General features: G+C 35.9%; 1 protein-coding gene across 9 annotated transcripts in view; it reads right to left on the reverse strand.

Annotated features, from left to right (window-relative positions):
* Positions 1–720: 720 nt before the first annotated feature.
* MKLN1 (muskelin 1) overlaps positions 721–18,649 on the reverse strand; it is a 414,229-nt gene continuing 396,300 nt past the window's right edge. For 8 of the 9 annotated variants that reach the window (XM_032275651.1, XM_032275655.1, XM_032275654.1 and 5 more), the window contains 2 exons: positions 18,553–18,607; positions 721–9,861 (listed from right to left, as the gene is read on the reverse strand). In XM_032275651.1, the coding sequence (XP_032131542.1) occupies positions 9,740–9,861; positions 18,553–18,607 (177 nt within the window). In that variant the 3' untranslated portion in view covers positions 721–9,739. The remainder of the gene's footprint in view (positions 9,862–18,552; positions 18,608–18,649) is intronic. The other variant, XM_032275653.1, reaches the window with a different exon arrangement.

Here is an 18,649-nt window from a genome sequence, read left to right on the forward strand (position 1 = left end):
GTAAGGTTTGGATTATTCCATTTATAAGCTGAGAAAACATGATCCCAATTTTGAATCAAATCAGCTGACGATTCACTCCAGAATGCAGGACCACAAAGCCAAGAAGACATAAAGCAGACCAGGAGGTGGAAAGGGCGGAGAGGATTTCGTTACCGAGAGTCCCACCATCGGCCCCAGCGATCCAGTATCTTTATCTGGCATATTTCTCAGCTTATTTTTTTCAAGGTTTGGCCCATAAAGTGTCTTTTTCCCTTCACTGGGGACAGGGATCCAGAATTTCTCTAACTTCACAACACTTCTAAGTTCTCTGGCTTTGCTATCTCTTAATGAATTTTCCATTTTAGTCCAGTCTTCTAGTTTCTAGCCTGTACAAGCACATCCCCTTTAAAGAGGAACACAAGCCCAAATGGACAAAGCAAATAAAATAAGGCTGGTCATTAAAAATAGGTAGAAAAACATCATTTCACGAAATAATTTACCAGTGGTCTTTAAAAGTGGAAGCCTCCCCGTAGAAACTTGGTGAGCATGGCCAGTACTTCTTTATGTGAACATTGTCTCAAAGGAAAACACCCGACGGCCCTTCTAAAGTGTATCACTTTCCATTTTCGGAAGCCTAAATAAAACTCATCTTTCTGAGGGAAAAAAACACAACTGCCAAGTATGTAAACATTTTAAAGTTTCACTTCAAAAGCAGTTTGAGCAAATATAAGAGACATCTTGTAGCATCCATATATAACTTTTTATTAAGAAAATGAAAATACATTCTTTCTCCATATGTACATTACATACAACATAATTCTACAATTGCAATCGTTCAGCAGATCACTCATTTATTTATTCACAAAGTGGAGTTAACACATTTACCAAAGCTGGGATCTGAAAATTATTTATACTAAAAAAATACTAAGAAATCCATAAAGATTGGATAAAAGATAAACCACAGAGGATCATGAGGGGTATGGGGAAGATTGCAGAACATGACAGAGCCCAACAATGATTTGAAACAATTGATGTCAGAAGAGATCTGATACCCATAAAGCACTTCTGTTTAAAAGCTCCAACCAGCTCATGCCAGCTTTCTAGAGTCCCATGATTTCCATTTAAGACGATGTAGGTACTTTAGGAAACAATCCTGACCTCACATTGCCACAGAAGACGGTGTGAAAGACCAGAATGCAACAAGTTTGCAGTTTTCTCCTCCACACATTGAGTCTCATCTGAAATACTGAGGTGCAACATGTGTGAATCTCAGCTAATGTGTAGAGAAATACAATTTTTTGAGAGACATTTACTTAAACATGGTAAAGAACTCTTGTTTTATGGACTCCTTGCTTCGTGTTCATTGTGTCTGTTTTTCTTTTGGCTTCTGACAAGTAGCTCATCCTTTTTGAATGTGAGTTTAATTATGGCCATATTAAAAAGTTCATCATAAAGACTCCTCCTCATAATATGAATATGCTCCATATGCCCATAATGGTACATAAAGGACTTAGGAATTCAGATGAGTCTTAGGGATGAAACTTCCAATGACCTAAGCAAGGCAGCTCCCTAAAGCTTCTGGATAACCTCTTACACCCAGAGTTCAGGCTTAAAGAGACCTATCAACACAATTATTTTCAGATTGTCTGTCTAGGAAAGGGCAATGCTCAAAGGAATATAAGTAAGGGTGGGAACATATGCTTCCAGCCTGGTCCTTTCTCCATGTGATTTAAAAAAAAAGGAATGGTTGTGCGTGTGTGTGTTGTTGTTGTTGTTTTTAAATCTTTTCTGGCCTTTTCTATGTTTGGTAATGGAAATAAGGCAGAGCAAATAAAATGAAGAAGTCTTATCACTTAATACTGGTTTTTCTTCTATGTTAAGTATAAGTTAGTAATTTCCTAGTTTATAACGATAAACCTATTTTGATAATCACTAACATCAATACATTTTATCATAAGTCCCATAAAAGCTACTTAACATTCTCCAATTTTCAGCTAAGCTGGTTGCTACCACACCACATTTCCAGTCCAGGAGATGTTTTCAAAAGGAGAAGCAGAGACTCACACAGCATTAATAAGCAGACTTGGAAAGACAGATTTTATTGGCTACGGATGAAGTTGTATCTTTCTCAATCTAATTTTCAGTCCAACTTGGGTTTTGCGGATCTATCTCTATCAGAAGGGATCTTATTTCTGACTACTGAGTATTTCCAATTTATAAAAGAGCTGACTTTAAAAAAATCCTAACATCTTTCCCAAACTGTTTACAAATACACCGTTTTTGAAAGATGGAATACTGTTTGTTCCCAAGACCAACACAAGAAAAGGAGGGCTTCATCTTTGCTTTCCTGTATTCTTCTTCTGAGGCTAATGACTGAACTGTACATAGCTTTTGGAGTGGGAGCAAGGCAAGAAATCTCTTTAAAAAGAAAAAAGAAATCTCTTTAAAAATGTATGTGTATATATATGTATATTTATAAAATATGTATGGATAAAGAATTGTTTACAGAAAAGTTGCATTATTTTGCAACTCTATGCAGAAGACTATACACAATAGATAATTAATACTATACTATCTAATTTCAAAAGACATTTCACACAAATCCAAAATATAAGCTGGCTTAAAGAATGACAATCATAACATCTCTTGCCCAGACTAATTGTAATGCTTAGGAAAGGAAGTCCACTTTGATTTTTCTAAATGGATGGTTTGTAAATAAGGAAGCAAAGTGTTTACAATTGATTAGTCACCAAAATCCTTTTTCTGGGAAAGGAAAAAAAAAAAAATCCCAAGAAGATCAGTACATGACATTTTAATAAATTTATCTTCCCCCATTTACAACTCGTAAATAACCTTTCAGACTTTGTTATCTTATTATTAAATTTGGGAGTGAGTTGATAACTACTTGGTATTATTTATCTTATAACTTGGTTACTCAAGACAACACGCTATAGCTGTCACTTGCAAACACCTGATGGCATGGCTCTCATGGTGTAAGATTCTCTCATTTGTTGCTCTGCCAGCTGCAATGGGATTGGAACTTATTCTATATACCTCCTCTAATTTAATCAATCACTTTATAGATGTGGAAGAGGCCTAAAGAAAAAACCAAAAGTATGAAATATTTCTAATGCCAAACCCAGATCTGATTATTTCTTGACAAAGCAGAATTAACAGAGATCCTTGGGATGATATATAATTAATTTAAGGCAAGAAAACTAATCAGTTCAATTCTGTATGTGTTACAAGTTATACATGAAATGACAATTTTCTCCTATGTTAAAGGGCTAGAAAATAAAACCAACCAAATGACATGAGCTAAACTGTAACAAAGGCTTTCTTGAGATTTGTTAACAAAGGAGAAATAAAGCTCAAAATTAGCTTTTTGAGTGACTCCTTAATCATGCACACAGGCTTGTTTAGTATAGCACACAGAGTGTTTCTTCTTCCTGCCAATTAATTTGGCATTCATTAAGTAATGAATGAAACTGAAGAATGATGATCTCCTCAGGCTGGTATGTGTGTGGCAGACAGCTCAGATATCTGAGCTAACTGCTGTGATTACTAGTATCCCAGATGGTACAGAGCCATGTTGCAGCAAGAGCTTAAACTCAGTGAATAAGCAAGGGAACCCCCAAATTGCGTGTTGAAATGTTTTATTGCTGGTTTTCCTCCTGGATCCTTATCAAGAAAACTGGCTGTATGTAAGAAACTGCTCACCTAGCTTAAGATCTAGAGCCCATTAACACTGGATTTTCTGTTTTAAGTTCTCAAACAGTTATTTGGGAGAAGGGAAGAAAGGTAATAGTCTTTGGCTATTTCCCAAAGACTATTCAGAACTACTGATTACTCTAGAAGCATGAGCTTTGAGCCCTTTTGATAGTCTTCTTTCCAGCACCTCATTAACAAAATTATTTTAGGGTTAGAAATGAAGGATTTTCTTTTTCCTTTCAATCTGTGAACCTCTAAAGTCCATGAGCAAAAAGCTCCTATTTTTCCTTCTCTAACATACCCTCATTCTCTTCTCTAGCTCGTTCCTGAAGTTTAATAATTCCAAGTCAAAATGCCTTAGATAAGCAAAACAGGACACTGCACACAAATGTTGAATAGTTCACTGAGACTGTTTGAAAAGTAGATAAAAAGGAAGACGTTATTTTATAATTATAAGTGATATCTTAGAACTGGTCCAATTCCCTACCAAAAACATTTCCCCTTTTTTGTTGTTGACTCTACAGCTTTCAGGTAACAACCACGTTCAGCTTTTCTGTTTTCCAGCAAGCTCAGCAGTGTTTAGGGACAGACAGCATATTGCAACTCTTACTCCAATTAAGAAGATAAACTAGAACTACCCTTTCATTTTGTGTCTTTTAGCTGTGAAGCAGGATCCAGTTCACAATCTAAAACTTTATTGAAAAAGGCAGACAGTGATCATTTCCCATAATGGCATTTCTCTCTGCACTATTAGATAATCTAATTTACTCTAACCTCTAATGACTCCTTAGGTTAAGGGCCACCGAAGCTACCATTGGATGGTTTCACTGGCTATGACTGGCATAAGCGTTAATCATTTGGAATTGGAGCTAAATTCACTTTTTTTTTTTTTTTTTTTTAGTAAGTGTCTTGCTCTGTTCTGTTGCCCAGTCTAGATGCAGCATTGCAATCATAGCTCACTGCAGCCTCAAACTCCTGGGTTCAAGTGATCCTCCCACCTCAGCCTCCCAAGTAGCTGGGACTACTTGCATGTACCACCACACCTGTCTAAAAAAATTTTTTTTTTTTAAAGTAAAGACGAGGTCTTGCTGTGCTGCCCGGCTGATCTCAAATTCCTGGGCTCAAGAAATCCTCCTGTGTCAGCTTCCCAAAGGTCTGGGATTACAGGCATGAGTCACTATGCCCAGCCTAAATTCACATTCTTGAGGGAAAGAGACATTTATAAGGCTGTATTATTTTTATTTAAGAAAGAAAAAAGAAAAGCAATCATTTCATGGCAATTGAAGCCATTTCTAATATTCAACTATATCAGAAATTTAAAGTCAATTCTTAACACAAATTCCAACTTCAGCTGAAAAATCAATGCTACTCATGGAAGGTAGGAACAGAAACAAAAAGGCTAAACAATTAAAAAAAGACAAAAGGTAAATGGAAATCCTGATGATATACTGAATTCAGGAGCTCTGCTATGAAACTTGTACTTTACCAAGAGTTCTATGACAAGAGTTTCTAATGCCATGAAAAGAGGCCAACACATTTCTCCATTATAGTTGCCACACTCATTAGTACTATCCCCAAATAAAAATGACAAGTATTTTACAGCAATATCTGAATGTTATTAATTCCTTCATATACAATTTTTAATTTCATTATTCTCTTGTCATAAATAAGGATAATAGAGCATTTTGCCTCAGAATGATTTTGATCTTTTTTTTTTTTTTTTTTTCCTCCAAGCAATACAATGCTCCTACAGAATGCCACAGAAAATCTAGGGCTAAACAAAGTCAAGAATAAAGTTACATTTGCTAAGAAAAATAAATGAGAAAACAATTCACAGTAGTTGGTGGATAGAAGGAAATCAATGTTTTAAAAATCATGTATAAGTAGAACCTCTAAGACAGCATTTATTGAGAAAAAGAAAAATCATTTGGTGAAGAAATCAATATACTGCAGCAATGAGTCCTCATCCAAAACAAATGAGGGCAACATCATTCATGTGAGCTAGTCAGCTTCATATTATTTCGACAAACTTGGAAACTTCTACCTTCAACCAACAGACCTCTAGACTAGACATTCTGGATAGCCAAGTCATTTCAGCATTAAAACAAATCACAGGGAGATAGAAACCAGAGTCCAGAACCACAAAATAATAGTGTTTTTTGCCAACAAGGATAACAAAAATCTTTGTGTTAAAGCATCCAAAAATCTAATCTGTAAGTACTGTCATATGCAGACCCTCTATGATACTCCTCCGGCCATAAACTTTTTCTGGGGGAGCCTTCAAATCCCAGTTCCGGGTCTATTTTAGGAATTCAAAACTTGGTGAGAATTTAGGCAATAATTTCTGCAAAGGGATGAGATTGTGGATGAATGTGGATTTTTAGAAGAAGGATTTGGAAGAGTATCTTTTTTTCTTTTCTTTAACAGTTAGATGACTTTATTTAGAGTATACATTGTAATGGTTCCTTCCCACAGAAATCACTTTAAACTGTAATTCTCAAGTACTGTGCAACGTTCAACCAGCTAAGGATTTCACATAACTTTCAGGAAATAAATGACTGACAATTACCCAGGGAATTCCATGTTGTGTTAAGAATAATTATAGGTAACTTCTTCATGTAATTACTATGAAATTAAGTATAATTTAGAGAATAAAATCAGGAACATACTCCTAAGTGCTTTTTTGATCCATTAAGCATCATTCTCAATCTCTCATTAAATGCTTGGGTGCCTCAAACTAGTGTTTGTTTATAGGTTAGATTTTAAAACACTGTTTTATTAAATGTTTTATTATAACGCTGTTAATGTATCTCTACATAGCATTTTTTTTTTTTAGTAGAGATGGGATTTCTCCATGTTGGTCGGGCTGGTCTCAAACTCCTGACCTCAGATGATCTGTCCGCTTCCACCTCCCAAAGTGCTGGGATTAGAGGTGTGAGCTACTAAGCCCAGCCTACATAGCATTTTTAAGGCAGATGTGAAGAGATCAACTGTAATGGTAAGCTCCCAACCATTTATATACAATATACGTATTTTGCCCGAGAATGCAGTTTTACAAGCTTAAATCACTGAGCTCTAAACCCAACAAACCTTTCTATGATAAACAGTGATTTTATAATGTCTTCTATCAGTTTTTGCTTATTAGACATGGACAGGTCAGCTTTTGTATAAATGAAAACCAGGTCTAAAACATGGCCTTGGTAAAAGTTAATACTGTCTGTCAGCTTCAGCACAGAGGCAGGCATTCAAGTTTGAATTCCTTTGCTTGAATCAATCAAACTGGCCACATGAGGTCTCTGCTATTACCAAAATAAGATGCAAATGCACTTAAGAAGTGTCTTGAAAATCAGATCATTTCTCATGAAGTACAAGCACTGAAAATAATGTTAGATATCTAGTTTAATTTCTGGTTGAAAAGAATGTATTATACTAGGAAAAAGGAAGAATGAGGTTGAAGCCGGAGATAATACAAATGAACAAACTGTATCCCACTTAATTCACGTGTCTAAAGCATTAGCTAGGTGTTTCAATTAGGGATTTGCCTAAGCTAGAATGAAATAATTGTTAGGTAGTAAAGCATACACACTTGGCTATATAAACAGTGTACCTAAATAGCAAATTCGATTATTTAAATTATAAGATATGCTGGAATTCTTGGAAATACAGGTAGCTCCTCACTAAACTGTGACATGTTGTGAGCAACATGCCAATCTTGGTCTTGGATATATGAAGCACTACATTCTTCGCAATCACTTCCAGCAGTGTTCCCATTAAAGCCCCACAGTAAAGAGTCTGACTTTCAATTATCTCTTCAGTATATCTATCTCACTTTGGCAAGAGAAAATGGCTTGCCATGATTTAACCCCATTTAAGCATGGTGGCGAGCAAAAAATTCCAGAAATGAAGAGGGGGAAATTGAACCTAAATAAAGCAAGGAAAGATGAAATTAAAACAAACATGTTTTCCAAAAAACTAGTAGGGAAGCAATTAGGGAAAAACAAAAATAAAATTATTGAGGTCAAGAACTTCGTTTCCTCCAAACAACACTTGAGGAACTGATGAAAAAAATTACAAAGAAGCACTGTAAAAATAAATGGTGGAGGGCAACAGACTTTCACTTGCTTAATCACACTAAGCAAAACTAGAGCTTTTAAATTTAGGAAGTCTTAGCAAATTCAAGTTCTTCCTTGTCAATATTCTGACTTGCACCTGTCTCCACAAAAGATTCAACAGGCAATGTTAGTGATATTAATATTTTATGTTCTTACGTCACTCAGGGGAATAGTTTTATGAAACTGTACAAGTATGTAGGTAAACTGTATTTACTTGACTGGACAGTCACTTGGTTATTCAGCAGCTACACAAGTTGGTAGGTGCTGAATTACGTAGCATACCTTTTACAAGTAAAGGTACAGATCAAATTGCTTAAGAAATCACTGTTGACTGCTTTGGAATACTAAGAAAGCCACGGAACTCATGACTCAAGCCTAGAACTAGCAAAAATATATTTCTATTCATCCCCAAAAGAAGCCAAACCATGTACTAAAGACAGAATAAAGTGGGATCTCAATGTTTCATTCCTATACATACATGACATTTTCTGAAAGTGCAGGTTAATTTCTTCTTTCTTTGGTGAAGCCTAATCTTGCTACTCAGGGACATACTTGATTCCATAAAGCTGTTCACTCTTATGAGCCACTGGATCAACTGACACTTATTACAAGTCTGCTTTAGTATGGCGGGGATCAGCTTCATACAACATGCTTTTTGAGCAAATGTAAGCACTAGCCAGATGTAGGTGGCTCCCCACACTGCATTCCACAGCACCTCATCAGAAGATACGTACCTCTATCTCTCACAGAAAAACTGACTCAGGGAAAAGTCCATCTGTCATACCGTTCTTTATAATTAAAAAATATTTGAACTACTCACAAAGTCTGGTCTATATGCTTAGTGAAATGCCTGTCAGTTGTATGCCACTGAACAACCACAAATAATTTCTCTTAAAAATATCAATTATCCACAAGCAGACACAGAGAGACAATGTGTATAAAAATAAATAAAAGCAGAGCTCTGGAAGCTCAGCCTCCTCTCTCAAATGAAAACACTACAAAGAGATAGCACAAAGGGAAATGGGAGCCCTGGTTCTGCAGAGATCTTCTGGACGAAAAAGTAATTTTCTCTTAAAATTGCTATGAAGATATCAATGAACATATTATTCACTACTGGATCCCTCCTGCCCATCATTTTTAGAATGGCTCTTAAAGGTTCTGAACTATAGTCTCCTCAGTTTAAGGTTTCTGTGACTCAAAGTCAGATGCTATTGTAATATCTACTATAAAATAATATATCATTATAGAAATATTATATACCAATCTCAGATAGGTGCTTGGGTCAATCTCAGGTTTCATTTTTAGTACTATGGCCAAGAGTGCAAATTTGAGCCCTCAACAGTTCTGCCTACTGTTTAACGTAACACAATACAAGTCAGCACAGACACAGATATCACCTTAACATACATCAACTGTCCTAGAGAACTATACACTTGTTAAGAATAAAGTAAAGAGGTAAACAAGTGACACCACTTATACGAAGTTGTGTGACGGGAGGTGAAGTGAAGTGGGAAGGGATGAGAAGGCAGGCCAAATGACCAACAGCAACAACGTTCAAAATACTTGTAGTGCTGAATCTGTTAATAGTGCTTATTTCCCCCAATTAAAAAAAGAAAGAAAATTCTGAAAAGGGTAAACTGCCTAATTTTCCTTTTATACTCATTAATTCTTAAAAGATAACATAAGAAAAAATATATATATTTAACTGGAAAGTATACCAATTTCACTTTATTAGCCTAATTTAGGAACAGGATGAAGAGAGGGGGGTTGAGGTCAGGTATGAAGGAAAAGGGTAAAAACCTGTGATGGTTAAGATCCCTTCAGAACTCTGGTGCAGTCCTCAATCACTGCAGCTTTAGTGTCAGTCAATGGAGCTGCAATCCGAAAGACGGAAAATCGACTCCTGTTTTCCATTTCTGTGTCCAGTGACTCTTCAGTTACAGTGTAATGAGGTCTACCAGGTTGCCTTTAGGAGGAGTCATGCTGTCAGGAAAGAAATTTACTAAGGTGTCAAAGAGCTGAGTTCTTTGAGCATAGGTGTGATCCACATCAGAAAACCCTGGTGAAGAAGATACAAAGAAACATCCATTGTGTTTAAAACAGGTAACAGAAAAACTAGTTGAGACTAGCAGCAATGTACTTTATAATGGATAAAGCAAATCAGGCTTCAAAACCAGACAGACACTACTGATCTGACCCCAGTTCTACCACTTGGCTGTGGTGTGATCTTAGGTAAATTTGTCAGACTTTCTGGCTTTCAGACTTTGTTTCCTCAGCTGTACATATGTGATAATCCTATTTACTTCATACAGTTATTATGCAGATTAAATGCAATTACATGAAAAGCATCTAGCAGAAGGACTGGCACTTCAGTTACTAAATAATATTGATTTCTCTTCTCTTCCTTACAAGGTTGTTCCTCTGCTAGTCCACTGAGGAAATTCCACTTGTCTTTTCTACTTGTTAATGCTTCTGAACCACTAATTTTTTTTTTTTGGTAATAAAAATATAATAAAATCAAAATGAAAGGGATCTTTAGAAATTAGTCTAAAATCATTAATGTCTCGGAGACAGCTGGAAGTAGTCTCAGAGAACTGAGTGATAACAGAGATGACTGAGGGAAAAAGATACATGTACAATATGTAAAATGGTACCTGCACATAATAAACACCATACCTCTTACTAGGCACACATTATCTGAGGATAGGGCAATGAACTACTTTTATCCCAGTAAATATTAGAAAGCATATGTATGGCATTTTTAAAAGGTAGGGACTGTTAATCTAAAGGATTTCCCCCCGTAACCTCTAAAAAACATTCAATTATCAAGTTCACTCCAGCTAAAGGAACATTCAGTGAGATGCTGTCTTCATCAGTTGGTATATTTATCTCAGCTGCTTCAGATTTCTTACATACAACGGAGATATTTAAGTGATAAAATAAATGATTTCCCCTATTCCTGAAATGGCTGAGGCATGAGAGACCTGCTGAGTGCCATGAGAAATAGAAACAAAGCCATAAAGAGTTACATATGCCATGGTGTTCAGTGAAGGCGACTTCAAATCAGACTGATTTCCATTCAACTTAGAATACAATTTTAGGTCCAATCTGTTTTAATCTTGTAAAAGAACAGGAATAGACCATAACATTGCCAAGGATACCAGTTCCTGGAAGGAACATAAACAATACCTCAAGAACAGCACATTCCTTTTTATTTAAAAAAAAATATTGTTTTAAGTTTGAGGGTAAATGTTTAGTTGAGATGAGCTTAATTTTAACAAAGCCCACTATGCTATCATGGAAATGAATGGAAAGAAATACTCCAAAATATTAACAAAGGTTATCTCTGACAGTGAGATTAGAGTCTTTTTCTATTTTATGCTTTAAAAAAATTTCCAAATTGCTTCATTTTCAACTTTTTATTTTGAAAAATTTCAAACCCACAGAAAGGTTTCAAGAATTGTGCAGTGCACACCCCATATTGCCTTCACTTAGGTTCATCACTTGTTAGTTTCACCAAAAATATGTTCTCTCTGTCTCTCGTGTGTGTGTGTGTGTGTGTGTGTGTGTGTACACCCCACTGAAAATCTTTTTGTGGAACTATCTGGGAGTAAGTCGTAGACACCTTTGCCCCCTACATGCTCAAACTAATTTCAGCTAAGAACAAGAACATTCACTTACATAACTAATATATATTAAATTCATGAAATTTAACACCAATGTCCCAATAGAACCATTTTTCAGTCACTTTTTTACAGTCATGTTTCCTACTAATCTAAAATCCAATCTAAGATCACACATGCATTTTTCCAAGTCTCTTGAGTCTGAAATAGTTCCTCAGCCTCTCTGTCTTTTATGACACTGATATTTTTGAAGACTACAGAACATTTATGAGTAGAATGTGTTGAATTTGGGTTCCGGACTGTTTCTTGATCATCAGATTCAGTTTATGCAGTTTTGGCAAGAATACTATACAAGTGATATTGTGTGTCCTTAGTGCATCATCTCAGAAGGCATGGGGTATCAGTTTATCCCAATACTGATGATATTAACTTCGATTGTCTGGTTAAGTTGGTATATGCCAAATTTCTCCAAGGTAAAGGTTTTTCTACCTTTTAATTAATAAACTATATCCTCTTCTCCAACAGCCCTGCACCCAATAATTTAGCAATCACTGATGATTCTTGCTAAAACAATTATCAGTTATATGATGGTGATTTTCTAATTCTACAATTCCTTCTACAGTTGTTGACAGTCTATTGTAAAGAAGAGCTTTTTCTTCCGGTCCTCCCATTTTACTTATTTGTTCACATTATTACGTACTCAGGGATTCTTTTCTTGTTCAGTATGTTATATTCATTACTGTCACCATTCATTCTGATACTTATACAGTCCCAGATTTGACCAGTGAGAGCCTTTTTGAGCTGGTTTCTGTGTCTTTTTGAAATGTATCCATTAATTTTGGGGTACTTCCTTACTTTCTGGTATACATCCAAATTCATCTTTACACAGCTCAGGAGTCCTAATTCCTTTCAGCTGTGAATGTTATTTAAAAACCAAGAACAGCTGTACTAATTGCCAAGGTGTCACTGTTTCTAGGCCTATGTATGTAGCCTATCATATGCATACATGTTTTTTAGATTATATTTCATGCTTTTATTAACTCTAATTTCTTAAAATCTCAGAGGATTCTTCCTCCTCATATCCCACTCCATATCTCCTTTCTTCCACCAAGAAAACCCTGACTCCCAGCAATATCAGAATATTTACTCATTTGCTCAACTTAAAATATATACGAATTCTAGATTTGCTACATATGTACCGCTGCCAAGAAAAACCTCAAGATTTCTTTGCTTTTATTGTTTTTAGAATATATCTCACTGAAAGTATAGTCTAAGCACTGTACTAAAATGGTTTAGTTCTCTTTTATGTTCTGAATTTGTAAAAATACAATTGTGTTACATTTTTAAAAGAAGATATTGATTCTGTAATGCTACTGTAATGAAGTAATACCATCTTCTGGAGATCAAATTACTTAAGAGGGAAAAAAACACTGAGTTCCTATGTGCTGGGTACTTTAGGTATGAGTACATTTCCTTGTCACAAAAACAATGAAGTATTATAATCTCCACTTTCAGCTGAGACAACTTAGATTCACTAATCTTAAAGTTATTACTATTTTTGTTATTCATCTACCTCTTTTACACAGAAGATTCAGTAATTCAATAAAGTCTCACAGCTAGGGAGGGAAGAGATGGAATGTGAACCTATGTCTGTCTGACTCCAAAGCCCTTTATTTATTTTTATTAACTCATAGTCATTACGTACTTAACTTGTAGGGCAATGTACTAAGCTCATTTAACTCTCAAAGGCACATCTTTTTTTTATTTATTTACTATTTACCTATGAGGAAATTTAAATTTACACTATCATTAGATGAATGAATAAATTATGGCAAATTCCTATTATGTATCACTCCATAAGAATACAACTGATCTAGTGTAGCTTCATAAAAATGTCTACAATCCACATCACTAACTTTAAAAATTATACTGCACAATATGTTTTTACATTATATAATAAATTAAAACAGCACATATAAACCTCTATATTTACATGGGGGGGGGTGTGTGCATATATAGAGTTGATCTTGATCATTTACGGATTCCATATTTGTGTATTTGCCTGTTTGCTAAAACTCATTTGTAACACCCAAACCAATACTAATTGTGTTATTTCTGTGGTCACTGCAGACATGTGAAAAGTGGCAAAATATTTGAGTCACCATATGCACTAGTCCCCAGCTGAGGGTGAACTTTGTGATCTCTGCTGCTTTCTTGTTTCAGCTCTTACTATCCACAACAGTCGCCATCTGTTTGGTGCCACATTTTTGTGTTTTTGGTGGCTTCACTGTTTAAAATGGCCCCCAAATGTAGTGCCAAAGTGCTGTCTAGCATTCTTACGTGCAAAAAGGCCTTATGCAGAAAATAGGCACATTAGATAAGCATGGTTCAGGTATGAGTTAGGGTGATGTTGGGTATGAGTTAGGGTGATGTTGGGTATGGGTTAGGGTGATGTTGACCATGAGCTTAATGTCAGTGAATCAACAATATATATAAAATGAGTAATCTTTAAACAAAAACACACATAACATGTGGTTACAAATTGATCAGTAGATAAGACCAGAGGCTTGTAGGAACTTAACTCTGTACTCTACTTTGAATAATGAGAACCAACTGCATCTCTGTGTGTGTGTGCGTGTGTGCGTGTGTGTGTGTAAAGATGTAACACATATGAGTGATTATACTTAAGGATAAAAGAGACTGAGGAAAGTTGTTTAGGGAGAATCTTAAGCTTTATATGTAATCAATTTTTTTTTTCTAAAATCAAAAAGGGGTGGGGATCTAGGAAACTCATCAACAGTAACAAAACTACTTAAATGGCACTGCTAGGGCAAAAAGGTGATATTGATTCTAAACCTCATGGTCCTCATCACTATGTTTATCTTACTTCATTTTCACCATAAAATGGAAAGAGAAAGTAACCATTTGAACAGTGGAAACTGGTAAAGCTCAGTGAGAGGTAGCACAGTTAGTGGTTTAGAGAAGGTGCTCTGAAGCCATACTGACAGGGTTTTAGTCCTGGTTTTGCCATTCACTAGCCCTATGCCTGGGCAAGTTACCTTAGCCTCTCTGCACCCTAGTTTCTTCATATACAAAAAAAGATCACAAAGTCGCTACTTGATAGGGTTACTGTGGGGATAATTGCCAGTTAAGACATGCAAAGTACTTAGAACAACACCTGCTCCTAAAGTAAATGCTCAATAATATTAATTAGCTATCACTATACCACTAGTAGTATGACTGAAGCAATGACTGCTCTAAAAGAAAAGTGACCTGTTAGGAATAATTTTTTTGTTTTTAGAGATGGGGTCTTGCTATGTTGCCCAGGCTGGACTCAAATTCCTGGGCACAAGTGATTTTCTTAACTCACACCACCATGCGTGTAGGAATATACTTTTAACTTAACATCCTACACGTAGCTGGATTTTCCTATTTGTGGTAAGGGGGAAATCACAAGAATTTTTTCCCAGCCTACACATTTTTAAATGTATATTCCTTATTTCTAACACTAAACTTCCTATTTGGACTGTAAACTTCTAAAAAGAGTTGTGAGGACCAAAAAAGGACAAACCTGGGCAATACAGTGAGGTCTCATCTCTACAAGAAATTTTAAAAAAGAGAAAAAAAAATTAGTTCAGCGTGGTTATGCATGCCAGAGTAGTCCCAGCTACTCTGGAAGCTGAGGCATGAGGATTGCCTAAGCCCAGGAAGTACAGGCTGCAGTGAGCTGTAACTGCACCACTGCACACTAGCCTGGACTTCAGAGCAAGACCCTGTCTCAATCAATAGGGAACACGCTTTATATACCAGGTTTTTCCTACTTGTCACATACCTTGCTGAAAATAAGTTTAATTGCTCAATTCATACTTTCTAGAACTAAGATATAGCTCTTAAACTTAACAAAGTGACTGAGTTCAATCTTAAAAGTGCCTAGAGCCACCAGAAGCTCTAAAATCAAGATCTTTGGAGATTTTCTCTGAAGTCACTCATTTTTCCAAAACCAAGAAAATGCCACCTTCCATCTTTCTGATTCTTTAAAACATTACATACAATATTAATACTTTTATTTAATTCTCACTAACAGATGAACATAAGTTGGATTATTTCTGGCGGGAGTCATTCAGAAAGTTTGGCTGAGGCTTTTTTTTTTTTTTTTTTGCAGCGCTTAGAAAATGAAATACTCATTTATACAATGAAAGGTATAGTAAATAACCCATTTTATTTTTATTCTAATTGGCATAAAGATAAAATTGTCTAACAGAAAATGAATAAGAACAAGAACCAGGAACTCTAAACAGGCATGAAACCTTATGAAAAGTACTTCTTGTTTATAAAAATCAAATTTCTCATTATTAAAATTAGCAAACAATCAGAATTTGCTCCTTATCCAAATTCACCAGTATTACAAAGGTGACTTTAAAAAAAAATAGAGACAAGATCCTGCCATGTTACCCAGGTTAATTTTGAACTCTTGGGCTCAAGCTGATCATCCCACCTCAGCCTCCAAAAATGTTGAGATTACAAGCGTGACTCATTCTACCTGGCTAAAAGCTTACATTTTCAAGGCAGTCAATAGTAATGGTACCCTGAATGGAGCACTTGCTGCTTTACTGTGTTAAGTGTTTTCCAGAATTATTTAATTCTCTCAGCAATCTGAGGCAAGTACTCCCATTGCCTCCACTTAATAAAGAAACTGATAACTAGAAAGTTTAAGTAACTTGCTCAAGATCACTTTTAAAATAGATTCTGACTCTTAACCACCACCCCACATTCCAACTTCCTAATTACTATACACCTCCCTTCAGACAAGACAGAAAACAAAATCCCACAGGAATTTTTTTTTCTTCTTGTATTTTTCTCTTTTGTGTTTGTATTGTTCTCAGTATATCTGAGGTTTGTTTAGAATCCAAACAAAACAAACTAATCCTGACAAAATATATTAGTTGGCAGTGAATAGGACAGCGTCAAAAGAAAGGAGTTAAGCTGAAGGTAAAATATTTGCTGACACCACCCTAATTAACATATTTAAATTAGTGCCAAGAAATTCTCATTCCAGAAGCTAAAAATAAGTCTGTTAGAGAGAGTTTACTGCTACTCACTCATAAATAAAAAGAATGGGCCTGGGGTATGGTATCATAAATAAAAAGGCACACAATCATTCAAACTGACTATGTGCCAGACACCCAATTCAGGTGTCACTACATTTGTTTCAAATGCTAGAATTCAGAAGGGCATGGACTTTCCAAAATAATGCTTATACCTAGGTTCTCCAGCATCACAGAGCTGGGATTTCTAGTAGCCTAGGGATTTAAATTCGAGTGTATGGAACAGTGGTAAATCATTATCTAAATTCTTAGGAGAACCTTCTGGAGTCACGTTTATAGCAGTCTAGTCTAGTCTTGAGGAATCCTACATATTCGGGAGTTTGGAACTTAGGATTGGAGTTGCCTTGATCAGTAGAGAAGCCTCCATCACTAGCTATGAATAAAGGGCAAGACGTAAGAACACCTCTATTTTTTCATCCCAGTGAAAAGCACCAGAATTATATATACTCTTTTTTACTTTGAGGTACAGTTCACTTTTAAGAGATAAAAGGTCAAATAATGAAGAAACTAAATGGATATCCCAAAATGTTATTTTATTCCAAATATAAAAAAGAGGATTTATATTATATATAACGGAAAATTTCAGTACTATAGCTCAACTCTAAGGCAAATAATAACAGCATCAACATCAATGGGATTAATATACTTTCACTAACCAGAGGAAAGCTGGAAATCTCCATACTTCAAAAGACTACTATCTTGGTAAAAAATGAAGCTACGAATAAGTTATCCCAATGAAAATGCCCTTGAAAATTCACCCAAGTAAAGGTTTGTGTTCAGTTCTGCAGAATAGCCAGTTTATTATAGTCTTGGTTTTCTTTTTGTTTTTGTTTTTTCAGACAGAGTCTCGCTCTGTCTCCCAGGCTGGAGAACAATGGCACGATCTCAGCTCACTGCAACCTCCACCTCCTGGGTTCAAGCAATTCTTCCACCCCAGCCTCTCAAGTAGCTGGGATTACAGGCACCCACCATCATGCCCGGCTAATTTTTGTATTTTTGTAGAGGTGGAGTTTCACCATGTTGGCCAGGCTGGTCTTGAACTCCTGACTTCAGGTTCAAGGCCGCTCGCTTTGGGTTCCCAAAGTGCTGGGATTATAGGTGTGAGACCGCGCCCGGACGATTTTTCTTTTTTTTTTTAAAGACAGGATTTCTCTCTAGTCACCAAGGGTGGAGTGCAGTGGCATGATCTTGGTTCATTGCAACCTCAACCTCCTGGGCTCAAGTGATCCTCCCACCTGAACCTCCTGGGTAGCTAGGACTATGGGCACACACCACTACACCTGGCTCACTCTGTTACCCAGGCTTGGCTCAAACTCCCGGTTGGCTCAAACTCTTAAGTGATCCTCCAGCCTCAGCCTCCCAAAGTGCTATAGTTATAGGTGTGACTGGCCTACACTGTGCCTGGCCTACAGTCTAGTTAATAATTCATTAATACTAAATGAGAGTACTACTAAATGAAGACTGATGCACAATTTCTAAAGTGTTTGAGAAAAACTTGAGTTTCAACTAGAAGTTATATTGAACAATTAAGATAACAAAACTCCCATTTTAAGGAAAGAGAGAATCTATCTTCTGTGATTTTTAGGAAAAAGATAATCTATCTTCTGTGCTCCCAAAATACTGCCTACCCCATCGCTATTCTCTTGACAACACACAATTCCACAAAGAACAAACTGAGAGGAAAAACTAATTAACAAGTATCATCTCATAGTATGTATCAGTAATACGGCCTGCATTTCAAAGCAGTGCTATATAAATTAACTTATTTTGATTGTTTTTCTATTGCCATCTGTTTGCATACTAACACAGCAATTGGTATAGGACTCATTGCAAACTGAACTGATAAATGATATCTAAAAGTAACTTTGTAGGTTATTAGAAATTTTGCATGATACCTTGAAACTTCATTTGCTCATCTATTTCTTTGAAACGTCCCACCTGATGCTTCATGTAAAAGAAACCAAAATCCAACCTTCCAAATGCTAGGGCATCTAGATGGATAAAGTATTCTGCAATACTTACCTAGGGCTGTAAAATCTGAACCAGATTTGAATAGAGCTGATGCCAGGAGCTGAAACTGTCAAAAAAAAAAAAAAAAAAAAAAAAAAAAAAAAAAAAA

The sequence above is a fragment of the Sapajus apella genome, unplaced genomic scaffold (genome assembly GCF_009761245.1).
Source record: "Sapajus apella isolate SASKATOON/1434 unplaced genomic scaffold, GSC_monkey_1.0 scaffold7, whole genome shotgun sequence".
NCBI classification, from domain to species: domain Eukaryota; kingdom Metazoa; phylum Chordata; class Mammalia; order Primates; family Cebidae; genus Sapajus; species Sapajus apella.